Genomic DNA, 23,777 nt, shown 5'->3' on the forward strand with positions numbered 1-23,777 from the left:
GGAATACAAATCAAGAAGGAAGAAGTCAAACTATCCCTCTTTGCAGACGATATGATTCTGTACTTAGAGGATCCAAAGAACTCTACTAAGAGACTATTGGAACTCATAGAGGAGTTTGGCAAAGTGGCAGGATATAAAATCAATGCACAAAAATCAACAGCCTTTGTATACACAAGCAATGCCATGACTGAGAAAGAACTGCTAAGATCAATCCCATTCACAATAGCTACAAAAACAATCAAATACCTTGGAATCAACTGAACCAAGGACGTTCAAGATCTCTACGATGAAAATTACAAAATCTTAAAGAAAGAAATAGAAGAGGATACCAAGAAATGGAAAAATCTTCCATGCTCATGGATGGGAAGAATCAACATCATCAAAATGTCCATTCTCCCAAAAGCAATTTATAGATTCAATGCAATCCCAATCAAGATACCAAAGACCTTCTTCTCAGATCTAGAAAAAATGATGCTGAAATTCATATGGAGGCACAAGAGACCTCGAATAGCTAAAGCAATCTTGTACAACAAAAACAAAGCTGGAGGCATCACAATACCAGATTTCAGGACATACTACAGGGCAGTTGTAATCAAAACAGCATGGTACTGGTACAGAAACAGATGGATAGACCAATGGAACAGAATTGAAACACCAGAAATCAATCCAAACATCTACAGCCAACTTATATTTGATCAAGGATCTAAAACTAATTCCTGGAGCAAGGACAGTCTATTCAATAAATGGTGCTGGGAAAATTGGATTTCCACGTGCAGAATCATGAAGCAAGACCCCTACCTTACACCTTACACAAAAATCCACTCAACGTGGATTAAAGACCTAAATCTATGACCTGACACCATTAAGTTATTAGAGAACATTGGAGAAACCCTTCAAGATATTGGCACAGGCAAAGAATTTCTGGAAAAGACCCGGGAGGCACAGGCAGTCAAAGCCAAAATCAACTATTGGGATTGCATCAAATTGAGAAGTTTCTGTACTGCAAAAGAAACAGCCAGGAAAGTGAAGAGACAACTGACAGAATGGGAAAAAATATTTGCAAACTATGCAACAGATAAAGGGTTAATAACCAGAATCTACAAAGAGATCAAGAAACTCCACAAAAACAAAACCAACAACCCAATTAAGAGATGGGCCAAGGACTTCAATAGACATTTTTCAAAAGAGGAAATCCAAATGGCCAACAGACACATGAAAAAATGTTCAAGGTCACTAGCAATCAGGGAAATGCAAATCAAAACCACAATGAGGTTTCACCTCACCCCGGTTAGAATGGCTCACATACAGAAATCTACCAACAACAGATGCTGGCGAGGATGTGGGGAAAAAGGGACACTAACCCACTGTTGGTGGGAATGCAAACTGGTCAAGCCACTATGGAAATCAGTCTGGAGATTCCTCAGAAACCTGAATATAACCCTACCGTTCGACCCAGCCATCCCACTCCTTGGAATTTACCAAAAGGAGTTTAAATTGACAAACAAAAAAGCAGTCTGCAGCCTAATGTTTATCGCAGCACAATTCACAATAGCCAAGACCTGGAACCAACCTAAATGCCCATCAACGGTAGACTGGATAAAGAAATTATGGGATATGTATTTTTTAGAATACTATACCGAGTAAGAAACAATGAAATCCAGTCATTTGCAACAAAATGGAGGAATCTGGAACACATCATGCTGTTTGAAGTAGCCAGTCCCAAAGGGACAAATACCATATGTTCTCCCTGATCGGTGACAACTGACTGAACACCAAAAAGGAAACCTCCTGAAGTGAAATGGACACTATGAGAAATGGTGACTTGATCAGCATAGCCCTGTTAATGGACAACTTAATACATTATCCCTCTTAGTATTTTTTTTGTCTGTTCTACTTAATATGACTGGTTTAATTCTGTAATTATCACACAGTTATTCTTAAGTGTTGAAAATTAACTGAAATGTGATCCCTGTTAAACATAAGAGTGGGAATAAGAGAGGGAAGAGATGTATAATTTGGGACATGCTCAAGCTGACTTGCCCCAATTGGTAGAGTTGGAAACATACCAGGGGATTCCAGTTCAATCCCATCAAGGTGGCATGTGCCAATGCCATCTCACTATTCCAAGTGATCAATTTCAGTTCACAATTGATCATAATGAAAGGACTAAGAGTCAAAGGGAGCACATAAACAAGTCTAGTATCTGCTAACACTAACCGATAGAATAAAGGGGAGAATGATCCAACATGGGAAGTGAGATACTCAGCAGACTCATAGAATGGCGGATGTCCTAAATAGCACTCTGGCCTCAGAATCAGCCCTAAAGGCATTCGGATCTGGCTGAAAAGCCCATGAGAGTATTTCAGGCATGGAAAGCCAAGACACTCTGGCAAAAAGATCTCTGTGAGTGAGATCCCAGTGGAAAGAACAGGTCTTCAAAGAGGGAGGTGCCTTTCTCTGAAGGGAGGAGAGAACCTCCACTTTGACTATGACCGTGTCTAAACAAGATAAGAGTCGGAGAACTCAAGGGGCTTCCATAGCCTTGGAAACTCATAACTGGTGCATAGGGAGATTACTGATGCCATAAACAGGAGTGTCAATTGGTAAAGTCAACAACAGGAGTCACTGTGCACTTACTCCTCATGTAGGATCTCTGTCCTTAACGTGCTGTACACTGAGGCTTAATGCTATAACGAGTACTCAAACAGTATATTTCACTTTGTGTTTCTATGGGGGTGCAAACGACTGAAATCTTTACTTAATGTACACTAAACTGATCCTCTGTAAAAAAAAAAAAAAAAAAAAAGAAAGAAAGAAATTATCAATTCCCAACTTGACTCTCACTGGGATTAAACATGACAATAGGTCTGATCTGATTTCATCATCATTTAAAAAAAATCATCTATTATTTTTCACTTTATGTTTCTGTGTGGGAGCAAACTGTTGAAATACTTACTTAAGGTATACTAAGCTGATCTTCTGTATATTAAGATAATCGAAAATGAATCTTGATGTGAATGGAAGGGGAGAGGGAGTGGGAAAGGGGAGGGTTGTGGGTGGGAGGGACGGTATGGGGGGGAAGCCATTGTAACACATGAGTCGTACTTTGGAAATTTATATTCACTAAATAAAAGATAAAAAAAAAAAGGAACCATAAAACGGGGACGAGGCAGAAAGCCTTGAAGTTCAGAAGGTGCTAAAGTTTTAAAGAAACATATTTCAGAACCAAAGTAAAAATCTCTCATAATTAATGTTGCATTTTAAAAGCATTTATAAATAATTTCCTTTCAGTATTTGCTGACCTAATCACATATAAATTTTCTAAGATTTAAAAAAAAAAATTATCAATTCCCAACTTGACTCTCACTGGGATTAAACATGACAATAGGTCTGATCTGATTTCATCATCATTTAAAAAAAATCATCTATTATTTTTCACTTTATGTTTCTGTGTGGGAGCAAACTGTTGAAATCCTTACTTAAGGTATACTAAGCTGATCTTCTGTATATTAAGATAATAGAAAATGAATCTTGATGTAATGGAAGGGGAGAGGGAGTGGGAAAGGGGAGGGTTGTGTGTGGGAGGGATGGTATGGGGGGGAGCCATTGTAACCCATGAGTCGTACTTTGGAAATTTATATTCATTAAATAAAAGATAAAAAAAAGATACTGATGAACTGATAATAGAAAACCCTGAGGTTCTTTCAAACTCTAAAATTCTGCCTGAGATTTATAAATTTTAATAAACTCTGAATACCATCTTGAATCCAGAAGAGAATATAGATGTAGTAATTTTTAACATAATCTTGTCAAAGTACAAAGGAATAGGCTTGATTTTAAGAATGCTTTTTTTTTGGACAGGCAGAGTGGACAGTGAGAAAGACAGAGAGAAAGGTCTTCCTTTTTCCATTGGTTCACCCTCCAGTGGCTGCTGCACTGATCCAAAGCCAGGAGCCAGGTGCTTCTCCTGGTCTCCCGTGTGGGTGCAGGGCCCAAGGACTTGGGCTATCCTCCTCTGCACTCCCGGAGCACAGCAGAGAGCTGGCCTGGAAGAGGAGCAACCAGGACAGAATCCAGCATTCTGACCAGGACTAGAACCTGGTGTGCTGGCGCCGCAGGTGGAGGATTAGCCTATTGAGCCACAGCGCCGGCCAAGAATACTTTTTAAACCAGATTACATCACAACAAGCCCATCATTTCAGCATCTTTCTGTTTTCCTTGTTTATGAATATGACTTGGACACTGCTGCTATAGCAGTAGTTGACATTAAAGTCAAATAAGAATATTATGTTTGAAACAGAGGAGAGGATTTAAGCTTATCTTTCTAAGAGATTTATGAAAATATACTCGGTAGACAGAAATTGCATTGTCATCAAATTAGTTTTCTAAGCTCAAATTTAATTAAAATGAGACACTTCTACAACTGGTTCAATCAACAGAGTGTAAAGAGATTTTGGAGGGGCTGGCACTGTGACACAGTGGGCTAATGTCCTGGCCTGAAGCACCGGCATCCCTTAAGGGCACCAATTCAATATCTGGTTGCTCCACTTCCAATCCAGCTCTCTGCTATGGCCTGGGAAAGCAGTAGAAGATGGCCCAAGTCCTTGGGCCCCTGCACCCATGTGGGAGACCAGGAAGAAGCTCCTGGCTCCTGGCTTTGGATCAGTGCAGTTCCAGCCATTGCGGCCAATTGGGGAGTGAACCAGTGGTTGGAAGACATCTCTCTCTCTCTCTCTCTCTCCCCCTCTCCTCTCTCTATGTAACTCTGAATTTCAAATAAATAAATAAATCTTCAAAAAAAGAGAGATTTTGAATGGAGCACACAGGAAATAAATACAGTACCACTCGAGCAAATAACCAACACAACAGTTGTGTGTCTGCTGTTGCTGGTGATGCTTCTCAAATATCTTTAATGACTTCCGGATGAATTGGCTTCTGCTGGTGTGAAGCAGGCTCGTCACGCCTGGCTCACACTTGCAAATTTAGTTCTGTAAGAACAAGAGCTCCCTCTTGGGGAAAAGACCTTAATTCAATTATTGAGGCTCCACTTCTATAACTGACACACTTCCTACTAGGTGCCATGTCCAAAAACTGTCCCGTTGAATAATTAAAGTTCCAAACCATGAACGTTTTTTCTTTTTCCCAGAATGTAAGTCCACCATTTCAGCTGTTTTCATGAAAGTGTAAGTTGGAAACTCTTTTTTTTTTTTTGACAGCCAGAGTGGACAGTGAGAGAGAGACAGAGAGAAAGGTCTTCCTTTTGCCGTTGGTTCACCCTCCAATGGCCGCTGCAGCTGGCACACCATGCTGATCCAAAGCCAGGAGCCAGGTGATTCCTCCTGGTCTCCCATGGGGTGCAGGGCTCAAGGACCTGGGCCATCCTCCACTGCACTCCCTGGCCACAGCAGAGAGCTGGACTGGAAGAGGAGCAACTGGGACAGAATCCGGTGCCCTAAACGGGACTAGAACCTGGTGTGCCGGTGCCGCAGGCGGAGGATTAGGATATTAAGCTGCAGCGCCGGCCCAAACCATGAACTTTTAATGGACACTTTGAAACCACAGTGCTATTTAAACCCTATCAGCTGTTTTTTTTTTTTTTTTTGGTAGAATAGTTTCCTGGGTGACTTTTGTGATACCTCTCAACCAAGGGATAGGATATGTGTATACAATTAATACTTTCCCACACATTGATTGTACACTGGAGATAATATAAAGGGCTGATGTCAGTCTCAAACATCAAGTGGATTCATGGGGTGATTAACTGGGGACTGTTGACGGAGGCCCATGGGAATGTCACTTAAGTAAGTTAGTTGACCCTCGCTGCCTGATAGATGGTGACAAACAGTTAACAATGCATCTGGTTACGTGAAATGTGTGAGGTCTGGAAAACCTTGGGGATATCAAAGTCACATAAACAACACACCCTTGATCTGACTTGCATGATCCAGGCAGAGGCTAGTCATAGTTGTGAAAAGCACCAACATATCTCCCGGGATTTCTAGCTTCCCATCTTTATTAATCCTATGAGAAAGCATATTCTCACACTGGCAGTTTTACCATACAGCTGTGTATGTTGGGGACCTCTTGACCAAAGGAATAAGATGCTTCTCTGAGAGTTCTTTACCACAAAGCCAGATTAATAGGAGAGATACATGAGGGAGCAACATTGTTTTCAGTTTGGATTGTATTGACTGCATAGTCAGATACTCATGATTCATTTAAGGTGCACTCCTGTCCATGTTTGGCTTCGTCTCCATTGTGTAGCTTATGCTAACAGTTTTGGCAAGAAGGCTCTGCATTGCTTTGCTTGGAAGGTCAGGCGGACATGCAAGAAGGGCTCACAATCCCTTCTCACTGTATTTCTTCTGAGCAGAAGCCAGGTGAATTGGGTTGAAGTGATAGGTCTTTTCCCTTAGCAGAAATTCCCACCTGGGTCTGTTCTTCTGGGAAGGGCTCAAAGCCAATTTCATGACACCAAGCACCTCCCTGTAGCTGAGGGCATTGGGCTCTAGTCACAGCCATGGCTACAGATTGCTTTTCACAATGATGTAGCTCACAGACAGCAGTATGTGATGGCTGAAGAACTATGTGGGAGATACCACATAGTTCTCAACTTCGGGCTGTGGATTGGCCTGGAGCTGACTCTTTTGAGCATTTGAGATTAGAACATTCAGATTGCTCTGTTCCTGATTCAGCTTGCCACTACGCAACCAGGATGCAGCAGATGATGGCTCAAACACTGAGTATTTGCCACCATTTGCAGGACCAGATGGAGTTCTGGGCTCCTGGCATTACCCTGATTCTGCCCAGGCTACAGTGCTGATCTAGGGAGTAAATCAGCAGGCCAAAGACACATTCTTTCCCCAAATTGTGTGGCTTTGCCTTTCAAATACATTTATCTTTTTAAAAAAATCACTGAAATAAAACGTGATTGACTTTTTTAAAGTAAGACTGCTAGGTTATGTGCACCTGAAAGCTTTTACGCAAACAGATGAAACAAATGCCAGGAAGATTGTGACCTCAGCCAAGTGTAACTCAGGCAATGAGGATTCTAACTCAAAGACTGTAACTCAGCCAATGAGGAACCAGGGGAGGGATCTGCATGCTAGGTAATAAATAGGTCACACTAAACTTCCCCTCATGTGCTGGCCTACCAAGCATGATGTTTTGAAGGCAGATAATCCAGTCTCAATTTTGGTGCACTTCCAGATTCCATCGCTTGACTGGATGGGTGAGGCTGTTTCTCACACAGAGGTGCCTTAAAAATCAACAGTTGACAAAGGCAGGGCCATCTGTGCTGAGTGTGTGTGCATTCATGAGTAAGTAGGAGTATTGGATTCCCCCTTCTTTGCGTTTCCTTGGTGGAGAAGCCATTGTTGCTCTTGTTTAAGATTTTGAAATTTGAGACCCATGCCTGGAAAGTTACTTATTCTGCATGCAGGGCTGTGTTCATTAGCTCTCTGGGATGGAGGGTCTGATTGCTCCCCCAGTAATTTTCATTAGAATGAGGTTCCAGGCCTCATGTAGGAGGACTCCTGGGCCATTGGGCATGGTTTCAGGGCTCATTTAGGGACTATCATTATCTGAAGTCAGCTGATAAATGTGAATTCTTTGTTTCTCCAGCCTTTTGATTTGTTGTAAACCAGATACCAGACTGGATAATCTACACAACGGTCTATTCTGGTTCATGGTTCTGGGAGCCAGGATTTCCAAGGTCTGGTAGTTAGAGCTGGTGAGACTCTGAGGCTGTCTCGTCTTGTGGCAGAGTCAGTGGAGGGCAGTGAAGGGAACAACACAGAGGGGTAGTCCTTGCTTTATTCCTACTCACTTTTGTGATAACAAATCTGATTTGGAAGAGAAAAAACTCCTGGGAGAAAAACGAATTCATTTATCCAGGGTCTACTCAAATGGCTGACTCAATTCCCACTACCTACCACTCCCTAAATCCTCCCCATTGAGTAATCAAGGTTCTAACCTGTGTACTTTTAGCAGACACTTTGAACCCATACCGTTACTTAACCATTATAAGATTTTTGTAGAGAAGCTTCATGGTTGACTTTTGTGACACCTCTGAATCAAGGGAGAGGGGAATTTCACGTGAATGCTGACTCTGCTCACATTGCTTCTACTCTGAAGTTAATATGAAGGTCTGAGGCAGACACTTAGCATTCAGAGAAACAACATGTGCATTCCATGTGTAAATAAATTGGAGAACATGGACATAGGCCGATGAGAGTGTCACTTCTGTAACTTAGTTGACCCTTGCAGCCTGATAGATGACAAAAGATTAACAAAATGCATCTGGCTGCATGCAATGTGAGGTCTGGAAAGCCTAGGAGATACCAAAGTCACATTAGCAAACATTGCTTTGATCAGATGTGCATGATCCAGGCAGGCTAGTCATTAATTGTCAAAAGCACCAACATATTTCCCAGAGTTTGTAGCTTCCCATCCATGCTTATCCTAGGAGAACAGCATATTCCCACTCGGGCAGTTTTATCATACAGGTGTGCATGTTGGGGGCCTAGTGACCTAAGGAAGAATAATATCCTCTCAAAGAGTTCTCTACAGTAAAGCCCTGTTGATAGGAGAGATTCATGAGGGAGCAATATTGGTTGAGGTTTGGGGTCATTGACTGCATAGTCAGATACTCATGATTCATTTAAGGTGCACTCCTGTCCATGTTTGGCTTCGTCTCCATTGTGTAGCTTATGCCAACAGTTTTGGCAAGAAGGCTCTGCATTGCTTTGCTTGGAAAGTCAGGCAGACATGCAAGAAGGGCTTGCAATCCCTTCTCACTGTATTTCTTCTGAGCAGAAGCCAGGTGAATTGGGTTGAAGTGATAGGTCTTTTCCCTTAGCAGAAATTCCCACCTGGGTCTGTTCTTCTGGGAGGGGCTCAAAGCCAATTTCATGACACCAAGCACCTCCCTGTAGCTGAGGGCATTGGGCTCTAGTCACAGCTAGGGCTACAGATCGCTTTTCACAATGATGTAGCTCACAGAAAGCAGCATGTGATGGCTGAAGAACCTGGGTCCCTGCCACAAAGGTGGGAGATGTCCACCTGGTTCCAAACTATGGCCTGGCCAGGACCTGACTCTCTTGAATATTTGAGATGTGAACACTCCATTTGCTCTGCTCTCAATTCAGCTCACTGCTGTGCAACCAGGATGCAGCAGATGATGGTTCAAATACTTGGTATTTGCTACAATTTGTAGGACACAGAAGGAGTTTTGAGCTCCTGGCTTTAGCCTGATTCTGAAATAAACCTTGATTTATGTTTTAAAGTAAGACTGCTAGGTTACAAGCACCTGAAAGCTTTTAGGCAAACAAGATAAACAGGAGTATAGTGGCAAGAACCAGTGAAGAGAATGCAGGACAGCTTGTAACCCCAGTGTTTCAGCCTGTGAGGAAGCAGGGGAGGGATCTCCATGCTAGGAAATCAATGGTCGGCTCTAACCGCCCCAGGTATGCTGACCTACCAAGCTGGAAATCTTGCAAGATTGTTAATCAAATTTCGATGTTGATGCATGCACTTCCTGAACCCATCACTTGACTGGATGAGTGAGGTTGTTCATCACACAGATGAGTCTATGAAGCATCAGTCAACAAATGCAGGGCCATCCATGGTGAGTATGTGTCCCTAGAGAGACACACACACATGTGTTGGCCTTCATTACTTGGCTGTGGTTTCCTGTACTAAACTGAATTCCAAAGACGCCCAGAAATGAGGGCAGGCAGCAGCCCCCATTTCACTGCTGTGGGTCCTGAGGAGCTGCCTGTGGATGAACCTTTTGTGAGAGTGAGAGTTGTTTGGAGATGGCTGCCCAAGTCTACTCTGATACCTTCTTCCTGTATTTGACCCTGGTTGGCCCAGTGATATTTTTGGTCATCTTGGGGTGAGGGAGGAGGGATTGAGGTAAACTTGGGGGCTCAGGCTTCAGATACAGCTCTCACTCCAGAGTTTTACTCCTTCTGCTCACCCCTCAGGAACTGTTTTCTCTTTGGTCATTTGCCTTTTCAGTCTCATCATTTTCCTGCCCTCTAGTATCCCCTTCTCTTGGCTCCTTTTTTACCTCTTCTCCCTTTCCAGCCCCCTTCTTCCTGCCTGACTATGCATATCAAGGATTATGGCTATGAATGCAAAAACTCTGCCTTAATCTTGTTTTTATTTTTTATTTTCTGTGTGGTCATAGTATGCTAGTTAATTTTACATAATGACTGGATTGGGCCACCGAGTGCCCATACATTTGGCCTAGCCTCATTCTTGATGTGTATATGTGGGTATTTCTGGCTTGGTTTAACATCTGAACAGCTAGAATGTGCAAAGAAAATGGTCATTCCTGGTGAGGCTTGAATAGAACAAAAGGACAGAGCAGTCTGTAATCAAGAGGTCACACTCCTTCCTTTACTGTCTTAGATAATTGACATCAGAATATTCTGGATAAGGAACTCCTAGAACTCGAATGTTGGTTTTTTTAATAGTATCCTGTAGATTCCCAACAATATTTTTTAGGTTTCTAATTTCCTCTGCTTTTCTTTGGTTTGACTGTATGTTTTCCTGTGCTCTATCTTCTAAGTCCGATATTCTCTCTTCTGCTTCACCCATTCTGTTTTTAAGGCTTTCTAATGTGTTTGTCATTTGATCTATTGAGCTCTTCATTTCATTTTGATTTCTCTTCACTATAACACTTTCCTGTTCTACTAGTTTCTGAGTTTCATTTTGACTCTTCCTTAAAATTTCGTTTTCACGAGAGAGATTTTCAATCTTGTCCATTAAGGATTTCTGTAGTTCAAGGATTTGCTTTTGAAAGCTTCTAAATGTTCTTATCATAAATTTTTTGAAATCCGTATCTTGCATTTCTTCTATCTCATCATCTTCATAATCTTGGCTTGGGGTGTTTGCTTATTTGGAGGCATCATAGTGTCATCGTTGATCTTGCTCCCTCTATTTCTGTGTTTGTTACTCGGCATAGTTAATTCTTCTTGCGTCACTGTGCGTTTTTTTTTTTTTATACTGTGTCCGTGTTAAGTGGACTGCCTGCTGTTGGAGGAGCCTTGGAGGCTTGAGATGGGTGCGGCCTGAGAGCTCTGCCTGGTTCTTCCTGGTTAAGGGTGTGCAAAGGTGACACCCTCAGGTTATGCGTGGTAAATCTCTCTCTTTTTATTTATTTATTTATTTTATTTATTCAGGGGGTAAGTAACACGCAGGGCATGGCTGTGCAGAATTGATGGTATTTAGCTTCCAGTCTTTGGCTCCTCTGGACTCCCACTGGGTTGCCTAGGCTACTGAATTGTAGTGACTCAGTTCCTTAGCTCTCCCCCATTGATATGTAAATCCAGAGAGGAGGCCTGCTCTTTGTCTCTTCAAGCCTTGCAGCCTTGTAACCTTTGCAAGGTTAGGGGGAAGAGAAACCCCGAAGCTTTTTTTTCCTTCTTTCCGGTAGTGAGTTTGCTGCACTTTCCGGCCCCCCTCTAGATTCTGACCCCTGTTTCCCCACCAATTTCTCGGGTTATTGAGCTCACCTCCCCTTCCAGCGCCGATGTGTGGACTCAGAGCCCTGAGCGTCCCAAGTCTCCCCGCTGTTGTCTGTGTGGCGTGCACTCCCCTTGGAGCACTGGCGTGCCGACCCTGGGGCTTCTGCGGCTCGGTCCCGCGACTTGGCTTCCGCGCGGTGGGCGACCTTGTTCTCCCAGTAGGTCCTCCGATTCACGATTCCCGTGCAGTTTTTTCCTGGTTCTTTTTTTCTGCGGCTACCTTAACTCCCCTTTTATTAAACTAAATTTTCCCGGACTATCGGTGCGCACCCTCACTATTCCGCCATCTTGGCTCCCATCACTATGCCATTTAGCATGTACCAATGCCATCTCACTAGTCCAAGTGATCAACTTCAGTTCACAATTGATCATAATGAAAGGACTAAGAGTCAAAGGGAGCACATAAACAAGCCTAGTACCTGCTAACACTAACCGATAGAATAAATAAAGGGGAGAGTGATCCAACATGGGAAGTGAGATACTCAGCAGACTCATAGAATGGCAGATGTCCTAAATAGCACTCTGGCCTCAGAATCAGCCCTAAAGGCATTCGGATCTGGCTGAAAAGCCCATGAGAGTATTTCAGGCATGGAAAGCCAAGGCACTCTGGCAAAAGATCTCTGTGAGTGAGATCCCAGTGGAAAGAACAGGTCATCAAAGAAGGAGGTACCTTTCTCTGAAGGGAGGAGAGAACCTCCACTTTGACTATGACCTTGTCTAAACAAGATAAGAGTTGGAGAACTCAAGGGGCTTCCATAGCCTTGGAAACTCATGACTGGAGGATAGAGAGATTACTTAATGTATACTAAGCTGATCTTCTGTATATTAAGATCATTGAAAATGAATCTTGATGTGAATGGAAGGGGAGAGGGAGTGGGAAAGGGGAGGGTTGTGGGTGGGAGGGACGGTATGGGGGGGAAGCCATTGCAATCCATAAGTCGTACTTTGGAAATTTATATTCATTAAATAAAAGTTTTAAAAAAATACTAGGCCATACTGTTTTGCATACTGTTTCTGAGCCTATTTCTGGAAGGGGAGGTATGAACTAGAGTATTCATGAGGAAATAAAATTATAGCTTGTTCTTAGACCTTCGTACTCTGAGGTCTATATTTTGTTTTTTACTATTTTCCCTCTCCAGTCTCTGGAGAAGCTCAATGCAGGTGACAGAGAAGTCACCTGCACTCTGAATGACTCTGAGTGAGAGGCAGATTTGAACTTGAGCATGGTCTAATCAAGTGAGCAACGTGAAACCTTCTTAGACCGAAAAGAAAAACAAGGCATCTGCTAAAGGCATCCTCACAAAATGTATATAAACTACACTTGTTACTTTTGCATGTTGATTCATGTATATGTGTTCATTTAAATGGTGTAGCAGGTAGCCCACATTCTCAGATTGCCCTCCAGTCTCTCCTCACCTGAGGAAGAGGCCAACGGTGGGGATCATGAGAGCAGTTGTGCCCAGCAAGCCATTATCACTGACTCAATATTGCACCCCCTTCTCATGTGCAGGGAAATTGGGAAACTTGTCTTTCTTATTCCCTGGAGGTCTGTCCAGCTTGAAGTCACCTCATTTTAAAATCTCAGGATGAGCTGTGGAGGGCATGCCAAGGCAGCAATGCAGATCTGTCTCCCAGAGAGTCTACTCATGGTGGATGGGCCTGAGAAGCTTCTGTTTGCTTGGTTTGCGATAGTACCAAGGAGATCTGCAGATGGAGACCTTTGAGCAGGGGCCTCATGCTGTCTCTGGTTGTCTTGAGCAGAGGGAAGTAGAGGTTGGGGAGAGAAGTAGAAGGTGTAGAATATTGCATGACATGTTTAAGCTGTTCTGAATTGTGGAGAGGCATCCTCCAAGATTCTGGGCCCCCAGGCACCTCCTCTCTCTCTTGCTTCAGTCTCCTCATGGCTCTGGGATGGACAGGAAAAAAACAACTCACTTGGCTCTTAGCAGATGACCCTCTTCATGAACTAGCTATGCACTGCAAAAGGAGAGGGGGTGAAGAAAATGAATTGAAATATTTTGACACAAATGGATCTATGGTATCACATCATGATACCAAGAACAACATCCCACATTGTCTGCTTCCACTGATTATTTTTTAAAGATTTATTAATTTAAAAGTGACCATGACAGAGACAAAGGAACACACACACAAACACATGAAGTGGGGGTGTAAAGGGAGGGAAAGAGAGGGAGGGGGAGGGGAAGAGGGAGAGAGAGAAAGGGAGGGAATGAGGGAAGTCTTCAACCCACAGGTTCAACCAGCGCTGGACAGGTAGAGTCCAGAATTCAGGAACTCCATGGGGATCTTCCAGGTGGGAGCCAGGGACTCAAGTCCTTGAACCATGGTCTGCTGCCTCCTAGGGATGTTAACATGGAGATGCTTGGAAACAGAGCATCTGGGACTTGGTCTGCCATTCTGATGTCAGCTGAGCAGCAGAAGCCTAACTTGCTGTGCCACAACACCCACTCTGATTTTTTTGTAAAGCTTTATTTGAAGGAGAGAGTGACTGACTGACTGATTGATTGATTCAGAGACAAAGAAGATCGTCCATCTGTTGGTGCCCTCCCTGAGTGACTGAAGTGATTGGAGCTAGGCCACTCTGATGACAGGAGATTCTTGTGTGTCTCCCACAAGGGTGCAAGGACCTAAATACTTGAGATTCTCTGACTTGCCCAGGTGCATTGTGGAGCTGGATTGGAAGTGGAGCAGCTGGAGCTTGAACTGCCCAAGTGGCAACATTATGCTACAGCACCAGTCCCATCCATGATTTCTTTTTTCACAAAGAAGACTTTCATTTATGGAATACAAACTTCATGCGTTTCATAAGTACGGCTTTAGGAATATAGTGATTGTTCCCACCATACCCACCCTCCCACCACTCTCTCATCCCACCTCCTGCTCCCTGACCCATTGCCAGTCCCATTTTCTACTAAGGTCCATTTTCAATTAACTTTTTTCTTTTTCTAACTTTTATTTAATGAATATAAATTTCCAAAGTACAGCTTATGGATTACAATGGCTCCCCCCCCATAACTTCCCTCCCACCCACAACCCTCTCCTCTCCCGCTCCCTCTCCCCTTCCATTCACATCAAGATTCATTTTCAATTCTCTTTATATACAGAAGATCAATTTAGTATATATTAGTAAAGATTTCAGCAGTTGGCACCCACAGAGAAACACAAAGTGTAAAATACTGTTTGAGTACTAGTTATAGCATTAAATCACAATGTACAGCACATTAAGGAAAGAGATCCTACATGAGGAGTAAGTGCACTGTGATTCCTGTTGTTGACTTAACAAATTGACACTCTTGTTCATGGCATCAGTAATCACCCTAGGCTCTTGTCATGAGTTGCCAAGGCTATGGAAGCCTTTTGAGTTAACTTTATACACAGAAGACCAGCTCTTTACTAAGCAAAGAGTTCCACAGTTTGCACCAAAAAACTGTTCCTCAACAGTTGAGACAAGGACTGTTCAAAGTCCTTTCATCTTGAAGTTAGTTTCACTCCATTTTTTTAGAAACTTAATTAACTTTAAAGAAGCACTGAAGAATGATACATCGTTTTGCAAGCACCTAGACATAATACAACTTAGAGGTACTTCATGAGAAGTTAGTGCACAGCAACTCCTGTGTTAACAGTTAAAACTCTTGGCCAGCACCGTGGCTCACTGGACTAATCCTCCGCCTGCAGCGCCGGTACCCAGGGTTCTAGTCCCGGTTGCTCCTCTTCCAGTTCACCTCTCTGCTGCGGCCCGGGAAGGCAATGGAGGATGGCCCAAATCCTTGGGCCCTATACTGGCCTGGGAGACCAGGAGGAAGCTCCTGGCTTCATATCGATGCAGCATGCAGGCCATGGTGGCCATTTGGGGGGTGAACCAATGGAAGGAAGACCTTTCTGTGTCTCTCACTCTCACTCTCACTATCTAATTCTGCCTGTCAAAAAAAAAAGTTAAAACTCTTATGTATAATGTCAGTGACCACCGAAGGCCCTTGACATGAGCTCCCTAGGCTAAAGCCTTTTGAATCCACAAACTCCATCAGCATTTAGACAAGGCCATAAGCAAAGTGGAAGTCCTCTCTTGCCTTCAGAGAAAAGTACCTCCTTCTTTGATGACCACTTCTTTCCACTGAGCTCTCGCCCACGAAGGTCCTTCTTGTCAGATATTTTTTGCACAGTGTCTGGCTTTTGATGCCTGAAATGCTCTCATGGATTTTTCAGACAGACCAGGAAGACTTAAAGGGCTGATTCTGAGGTCAGAGTGCTACTTAAAGGGATTGTCTATCAGAATCTACTCAGATTCTGAGTCTGCTGTGTGGACTGCTAATCATGTTGGAACATCCATTCCTTTTTAATTATTACCAGACCCCTAATCCTACCCATATGATCAATTTAACACTTAAGATGATATATTTACCACCCAGTTTAATGGTATTTGAGATCCCATGGCAAGTATTTAAACTGCAAGTAAGTCCGTAGGAAAGTATGCAGAACTATACAGCTTTAGAGTTAGAAACTCCACATGCTTCATAATTACAACTTTAGAAACATGGTGATTCTTCCCACTGTGCCCACCCTCATGCCCATACTCCCACCCCTCTTCCTCCTCCTCTTATTCCTACTCTTACTTTTTACTGAGGTCTATTTTCAATTGACTATATACACATATATTAAACTTTTAAGAGTTTTACAAATAGTATATATAAAAAAAACCCCGTTCCTCAACAATAAGACAAGGGCTGTTAGAGTCATTGCCTCTCTTCTACAGATTTCTTTTTACGTGTTCTATTATCACAGATCAGGGAGAACATATGGTAGTTGTCCCTTTGGGACTGGCTTATTTCAGTAAGTATGATTTCCACATTCATTCATTTTGTTGCAAATGATCGGATTTCATTTTTATAACCCCTGTGTGGTATTCCAAGGTGTACATATCCCATAATTTCTTTATCCAGTCTTCAGTTGATGGGCTTTTGAGTTGCTTCCATGATTTAGCTAGTGTAAACTGAGCTGCAATAAAGATGGGGCGGTGCAGATAACTCTTTCATATGCTGATTTCATTTCCCTTGGGTAAATCCCCAGGAACAGATGGCTGGGACATATGGTACATCTATATTCAGATTTCTGAGCTATCTCCATACTGTCCTCCACAGTGGTTTTATCAGTTTACATTCTCACCGACAGTGGGTTAGGGTACCTTTATCCTCACATCCTCCCCAGCATTTGTTGATTTCTGTATGGAAGCCATTCTTACTGGGGTGAGGTGAAACCTCATTGTGGTTTTGATTTGCATTTCTCTGGTGGCTAGTGATCCTGAGCCTTTTTTTCTGTGTCTGTTGGCCATTTGGATTTCCTCTTTTGAAAAATGTCTAAGTCCTTTGCCCATTTCTTCACTGGGTTGCTTGCTTTGTTGTTGTGGAGTTTCTTGATCTTTTTATATATTTTGGCTATTAAACCTTTATAAGTTGTATAGTTTGCAAATAATTTCTCCCACACAGTCATTTGCCTCTTCAAATAGTTGAATGTTTCTTTTGCACTGCATAACTTCCCAATTGGATATAATCCCATTTGTTAATTTGGCTTTGATTGCTTGTGCCTCTGGGGTCTTTTCCAAGAATGGTTTGCGTGTTCCAAAGTCTTACAGGGTTTCTCCAATGTTCTCTAATAATTTGATGGTATCGGGTCACAGATTTAAGTCCTTAATCTATGTTGAGTGGATGGTTAAGATGTAAGGTAGGGATCCTGCTTCCTACTTCTGAATGTGGAAATCCAATTTTCCTAACACCATTTGTTGAAGAGACTGTCCTTGCTCCCGGGATTGGTTTTAGATCCTAGGTCAAATATAAGTTGGTTGTAGATGCTTGGAATGAATTCTGGCAATTCTACTCTGTTCCATTGGTCTATCCATCTGTTTTTGTACCAGAACCAGGCTATTTTGCTTACAACTGCCTTGTAGTATGTCTTGAAATCTGGTATTGTGATGCCTTCAGCTTGGTTTTTGTTGTATAAGATTGTTTTAGCTATTTGAGGTCTCCAGTGTTTCCATATGAATTTCAGCATCACTTTTTATCCTTGGTATTTGAAATTGCATTGAAATTGTAAATTACCTTTGGAAGAATGGACATTTTGATGTTGATGCTTCTAATCCATGAACATGGCAGATTTTTCCATTTTTTTGGTATCTTCTGTTTCTTTAATGATTTATAATTCTCATCATAGAGATCCTTGACATCCTTGGTTAAATTTATTCCAAGGTATGATTTTTTTTGGAGCTATTATGAATGGAATTGATTTTTTTTTATGCTGTCATTTTTAATTTTAATAAAATAGATAATTTCATATTACATAGAGAGCAAGTCGATTCACACATCGTTGACAAAATTTTAGAAATATATTCTATAAAAAGTTTAGTATTTGGGAATTAATTCATTATAACATGATTTCTACAGGTACAGTGTTCCCATCCTCACCCCCATTCTTATTAATTTTGAAATTTAAAAAATACAGAAAAGTACAAAAAATAAGACAAGATATCCATATACCACACTCCAGAAGTAGCCACTATTTTCATACTTACTTGCAAATCTTTAGGAGATGCTTCTATAAAAAGCCAAAGTCCCCTTTAACCACCCACCTCCCACATTCATGCCCTACCCTCTCCACTCTTCACAGACGACCAATGTCAGGTCTGTATCCTTCCAATTAATTTCAAAAACATTTACATACATATGTGTGTGCACGTGTGTGTATGTGTGTATATATACATATATATCTATTACCAATGTTAAGTACTGTTTTGTTAAGAGTTTTAATTCAAATTTACAAACTCATTGTACTATATGCATCACTCTGCAACTTGATTTTCCCCTCAATTTCTGGAATATTCCTGTTAATGCATGTTAATCTCATTTGCTCCATTTTTACAAATATATGTACAGTATTCCATTCCAAGAATCTTCTTTTCTATTCCCAAAAAGCATTTAAGTTATTTCCAATTTTTGGCTGCGATAAATCAAGCCATAGTAAATATTCTGGCGCATATTTTCTTTGCATACATACAGGTAGAATTGCTAAGTGTTTTTGAATGTTATAAGCAATGTTTCCCTACTCTTAATGTCACAACTATTTTACCACATCTTTTGAGATATTCCTGTTTTCAATCCTTGTAGATTTTACTTTTGTGTATAGTTCTGTTATTTTTTCCTTTTGGAGAACAAGTTATCTCCAAACAGTTTCCAAAATCATCTCATTTCTTTACCCACTGATGCCATTTCTGTCATATCCCAAATTCTAACACATGCATAGGTCTCTCTGGAAGATTCCTTCTGTTCTGCTGAATCAATTCCACAAGTTTTATATTATTTGTAGGTGATCATATCTACTTTTGTCTCTTCCTTTCCAATTCTTACAACTTAATTTTCTTATGCTGGTGAAGATCTCCAGATCTATGCTGATAATAGTAATAGGCATCTGTTTTCTGCTCCCAATTTTAGTGGAAATGTGTCTAAAATTTCAGCATTACCTTTGCTGTTTGCTGTAGTTTTTTGTTGTTGGATACAGGCTTTTTATCATACAACTGTCCTTTTCTTCAGCATGAACTTGCTGGTGTCCCCTAAGTTTTCAGTATTTGTTAAAGTTTATTTCATTTGTATTTCAAATTCCTGGTGAATTTTCAAAATATTTACAGGGTTTTTAATGAGTATGAATTTTCTGGTGTCGAATGTGGTGTGACTTCTGGCTGAAAGCCTTCCCACACTCACTACACTGATAAGGCTTCTTACCTGTGTGGATTCTCAAATGCAGAGCAAGGGTTGAGAACTGAGAGAAAGCTTTCCCACATTCATTGCAGCCATAGGGTTTCTCACCGGTGTGGCTTCTCACATGTACAGTAAGAGATGAACTCTGAGAGAAGGCTTTTCCACAAACATTGCATTCATAAGGCTTATCACCTGAATGAATTCTCACATGCACAATCAGTGACGTTCGTTGAGAGAAGGCTTTTCCACATTCATTACATTCATAGGGTTTTTCTCCAGTGTGAATGTTCTGATGTTTTATGAGGTACTTCTTCTGGCCAAAAGCTGTTCCACATTCATTACATTTAAAGGGTTTCTCTCCAATATGAATTTTCTCATGCTCAGTAAGGTTTGATTTGCCACTAAAGGTTTTCCCACACTCCTTACATACAAAGGGCTTTTCTCCCGTGTGAGTTCTCTGGTGTCTGATGAGGTTGGACTTCTGAATAAAAGCTTTCCCACAATCTTTACACTCAAAAGGTTTCTCTCCAGTGTGAATTTTCTGATGGGTAAGCAGGTTTTCCTTCTGGCTAAAGGATTTCCCACAATCATTACATTCAAAAAGCTTCTCTCCAGTATGGGTGTTTTGATGTTTAATGACATACTGCTTTTGGCTAAAGGCTTTCCCACATTCATTACACTCAAAAGGCTTCTCTCTAGTATGAAAATGTTCATGCTCAGTGAGATTTGATTTGTGGCTGAAGCCTTTCCCACATACCTTACAGGAAAAGGGGTTTTCCCCACTATAAATTCTCTGCTGACTGCTGCGTGACATCTGAATAGAAGCTTTCCCACATTCACAAGGTTTCTCTCCAGTAATAATTTTTTGATGAACGAAGATCTACTTTCAGCTGAAGATATTTCCACATTTCTTATAAATATAAGTCTCCTCCATGGATATGACCTGGACACACGTGCTTTCCACTTCTTTCTTTCATGTACAATCTGGTCACGTTACAACCTCTACTGAGGTAGTATGACACAGTACTACAACATTAATGCTGGTGCCAAAGTACCATCGTAGAACTCAGGCTGAGCCCTGGGGCCTCCAAGCCCACTGACCAGGATTGCACAAGGAAGCGGCCCTCCTACTTTCGCGCCACGTGGACCCGAGGGCCGTACTGACCCCTGGAATTGATCTTAAAAGTTCTTTCTCAGCCGTGGCTTTGTGTATTCAAAGGCTGTTGATTTTTCTGAATTGACCTTATATCCTGCTACTTTACCTAACTTTTCTATGAGGTCCAATAGTCTTTTAGTGGAGTCTTTTGGATTCTCTATATAGAATCATGTCATGTGCAAATAGGAATAATTTGACTTCCTCCTTCCCATTTTGTATCCCTTTGACTTACTTTTCTTGTTTAATGGCTCTGGCTAAAACTTTCAGGAATGTTTTAAATAGAAATGTTGAGAGTGGGCATCCTTGTCTGGTTCCATATCTCAGTGGGAACGGTTCCAACTTTTCCTCATTCAATAGGATGCTGGCTGTGGGTTTGTCATAAAATGCCTTGATTGTATTGAGGAATGTTGATTCTTTACCCAATTTTCTTAGAGTATTCATCATGAAAGGGTGTTGTATTTTATCCAATGGCTTCTCTGCAGCCATTGGATCACATGGTTTTTGTTCTTCAGGTTGGTAATGCGATGTTTGACATTGTTTGCTTTGTGAATGTTGACCTATTCCTGCATACCAGGAATAAATCCCACTTGGTCCAGCTGAATGGTCTTTCTGATGTGTTGTTGGATTCAATTGGCTAACATTTTTTTGAGGATTTTTGTGTCTATGTTCATCAGGGAAATTGGTCTGTAGTTCTCTTTTTCTGTTGCATCTTTTTCAGGTTTGTGAATTAAGGTGATGCTGGCTTCATAGAATGAATTCGGGCGGATTCCTCCCCCCCTTTCAATTGTTTCTGAATAGCTTGAGAAGGATTGGACCTTCTTCAAATTCCTGTTAGAATTCAGTAAAGCCATCCAGTCGTGGGCTATTCTTTGCTGGAAGGGTCTTTATTACTGATTCAGTTTCTGTCTTGGTAATGATTTCTTAATGTTGTTTTACTGTGTGGCACTTTATGTGTCTCTACTTTTGTTTTTTTCTGCTAGTTTTTGATGGATTTAGGTTCTTCTTTTTTGCTTGTTCTTAAATATGTTCAAAGAATTGATTGATTTCAGATATTTGTTTTTTATTGTAGTTGCTTGTAGGTATAAATTTTCTTCTAGGCCCTGATTTTACTTCATCCATTAGGTGATTGTATTTTGTTTTCATTGCAATTAAAATGCTAAGTGTTTTTCAATATCTTTTTGACATCTTTATTAACCTACTGTGTGTATGTGTGTATGTGCACTTCCATACCTGTGGCAAGCAAGATGTATTTAAGTCAGGATGCTCTTTCCACAGAGATCAGGAGGGGCCTCCAAGAGAGAAGAAAATTCTGGAAATGACAGACGGGGTCCTTTAGTACAATTGAGTTGAGGTACAGGATTTCAGGTAACAGATGGTAAGGGCCCAACTCAAGCCTGGAAATGCAGTCCCCTATAGACTGCTCATGATAAAATACAAAAGCCGTCAGAAGTATGCAATAGTAAATTTATATTCTCATGATAAAACCAGAGACCCCGGGGGCCGGTGCCATGGCTCACTTGGTTAATTCCCGCCTGCAGCACTGGCATCCATATGGGAGCCAGGTTCTAGTCCTGGTTGCTCCTCTTCCAGTCCAGCTCTCTGCTGTGCCCCAGGAAGGCAGTGGAGGATGGCCCAAGTGCTTGGGCCCCTGCACCCGCATGGGAGACCAGGAGAAGCACCTGGCTCCTGGCTTCAGTGTAGCTCCAGCCGTGGCGGCCATTTGAGGGGTGAACCAATAGAAGGAAAACCTTTATCTCTGTCTCTCTCACTGTCAAAAAAAAAAAAAAAACACGCACACAAAATACTAGAGACCCAGAATCATGGAATTGGCACTTTTGTCTTGCTAATGGTCTTTTTCTTTTTGTTAACTTTTATTTAGTAAATATAAATTTCCAAAGTACAGTTTATGGATTACAATAGCTTTTCCCCCACCATAACTTCCCTGCCTCCCACAACCTTCCCATCTCCCACTCCCTCTCCCATTCCATTCACATCAAGATTCATTTTTAATTATATACAGAAGATCAATTTAGTATATATTAAGTAAAGATTTCATCAGTTTTGCTAACGGTCTTGTCCATGCTTAAAGGGACATCCTCTTTCCCCATTTCAGTGGGGAACTGACCTAACTGTTCTTTCAAATACCTCCTCACATTACCACCCCCTCCCCACCCAGAAGAATGGACCCTAACTGCAGTTAGGGATATGGGGACTGCTACCATACTGATGGCTTCATGCTAAATGGGGCACCCTTCAGGGACAGCAGTAGGGCATCCTTCTGAGTGCTGATCTAAGGTCTCCACTAGAAGGCAGTTTGCCTCAGGGTGTCATCTGGAATACTTCCTAGTGTTTGACTCTGGTTGTTTAGTCCTGGATAAAACAAAGCAGGTAAGGGAATTACTATCTCTCCCCTACTTCATGCTGACATTTTCAATTGGGAGAGTTCACATTTGTGAATTCCAGGAATCTATCTAGAAGCATCAAGGTCAAAGACTAGGTGTCAGAGCTGAAGACATGCTCTGATGTGGGATGGGGGTGTGCTCATTGGCATATTATGGAGATGGGCAGATATGGTTCCCCATTTTTTTTTAATAATTGAGTATAAAATATCTCAATTTGGATGTCTTTGAGGTTTATTCTGTCATGGATTTGTTGTGCGTCTTCGAGGTGTAGGCTCAAGCTTTTCCTCCACCTGTAACTTTTCAGATAGTGTTTATGTCATTATTGTTTCTGCTTCTCAAAGTCTCCTTTTCTTATGCAGCTTATCTTGTACAAGTCATGGTATATTTGATACAGTTTCACTGCTTTTAAACTCTGTTCATTATTTTTCCTCTGTGTTCCTTGCACTGGGACATCTCAATTATCTGGCATTCAGGCTCACTATTCTTCACACTCAAATCCACTTTTAAGATTTGTTGTGATTTTTTTTTCATTTCAGTTCTGCTTTGCAGCTCTAGAATTTGTTTGCTTCCTGTTTAAAATTTGTTTCCTCGAAGACATTCTCATTTTGGTCATGTGTGGTTTTCCCAATTCACTCTAGATCTTTATGATTTAATTTGATTTTTTTGTGTGCAAAATAAAATTGACTTGTTTTTGTCCTTTTTGGAATGTCTGTCTTATGTTTTCTGTGTCTACTGAAGTGTTCAGAGTTTCTGTTCCTAAAATTGCTTAAGTCAAAGGAAACTGAGGAAAAGAAAATCCTTTTCCAGTCCTGCAGATTGACTCCATGTTGCTCCACTCCTTCAGTGCTTTTCAGCAACTTGTCCTCTGTGCCACACTCAACACCTCCTGTGTGCATCCTGCACATCAGCCAGAGCTGAAATC

At 41.5% G+C, this 23,777-nt stretch overlaps 1 protein-coding gene across 1 annotated transcript; it reads right to left on the reverse strand.

Moving 5' to 3' along the window:
• Positions 1-17,831: 17,831 nt before the first annotated feature.
• Positions 17,832-20,463, reverse strand: LOC149120298 (uncharacterized). The gene has a single exon (XM_089320780.1). It carries the CDS (start codon positions 20,109-20,111, stop codon positions 19,233-19,235), a length of 879 nt encoding a protein of 292 aa, XP_089176906.1. The 5' UTR covers positions 20,112-20,463; the 3' UTR covers positions 17,832-19,232.
• Positions 20,464-23,777: the final 3,314 nt, after the last annotated feature.

The sequence above is a fragment of the Oryctolagus cuniculus genome, chromosome 19, assembly GCF_051225735.1.
Source record: "Oryctolagus cuniculus isolate XC-2025 breed Fujian yellow rabbit chromosome 19, ASM5122573v1, whole genome shotgun sequence".
Taxonomy (NCBI): domain Eukaryota; kingdom Metazoa; phylum Chordata; class Mammalia; order Lagomorpha; family Leporidae; genus Oryctolagus; species Oryctolagus cuniculus.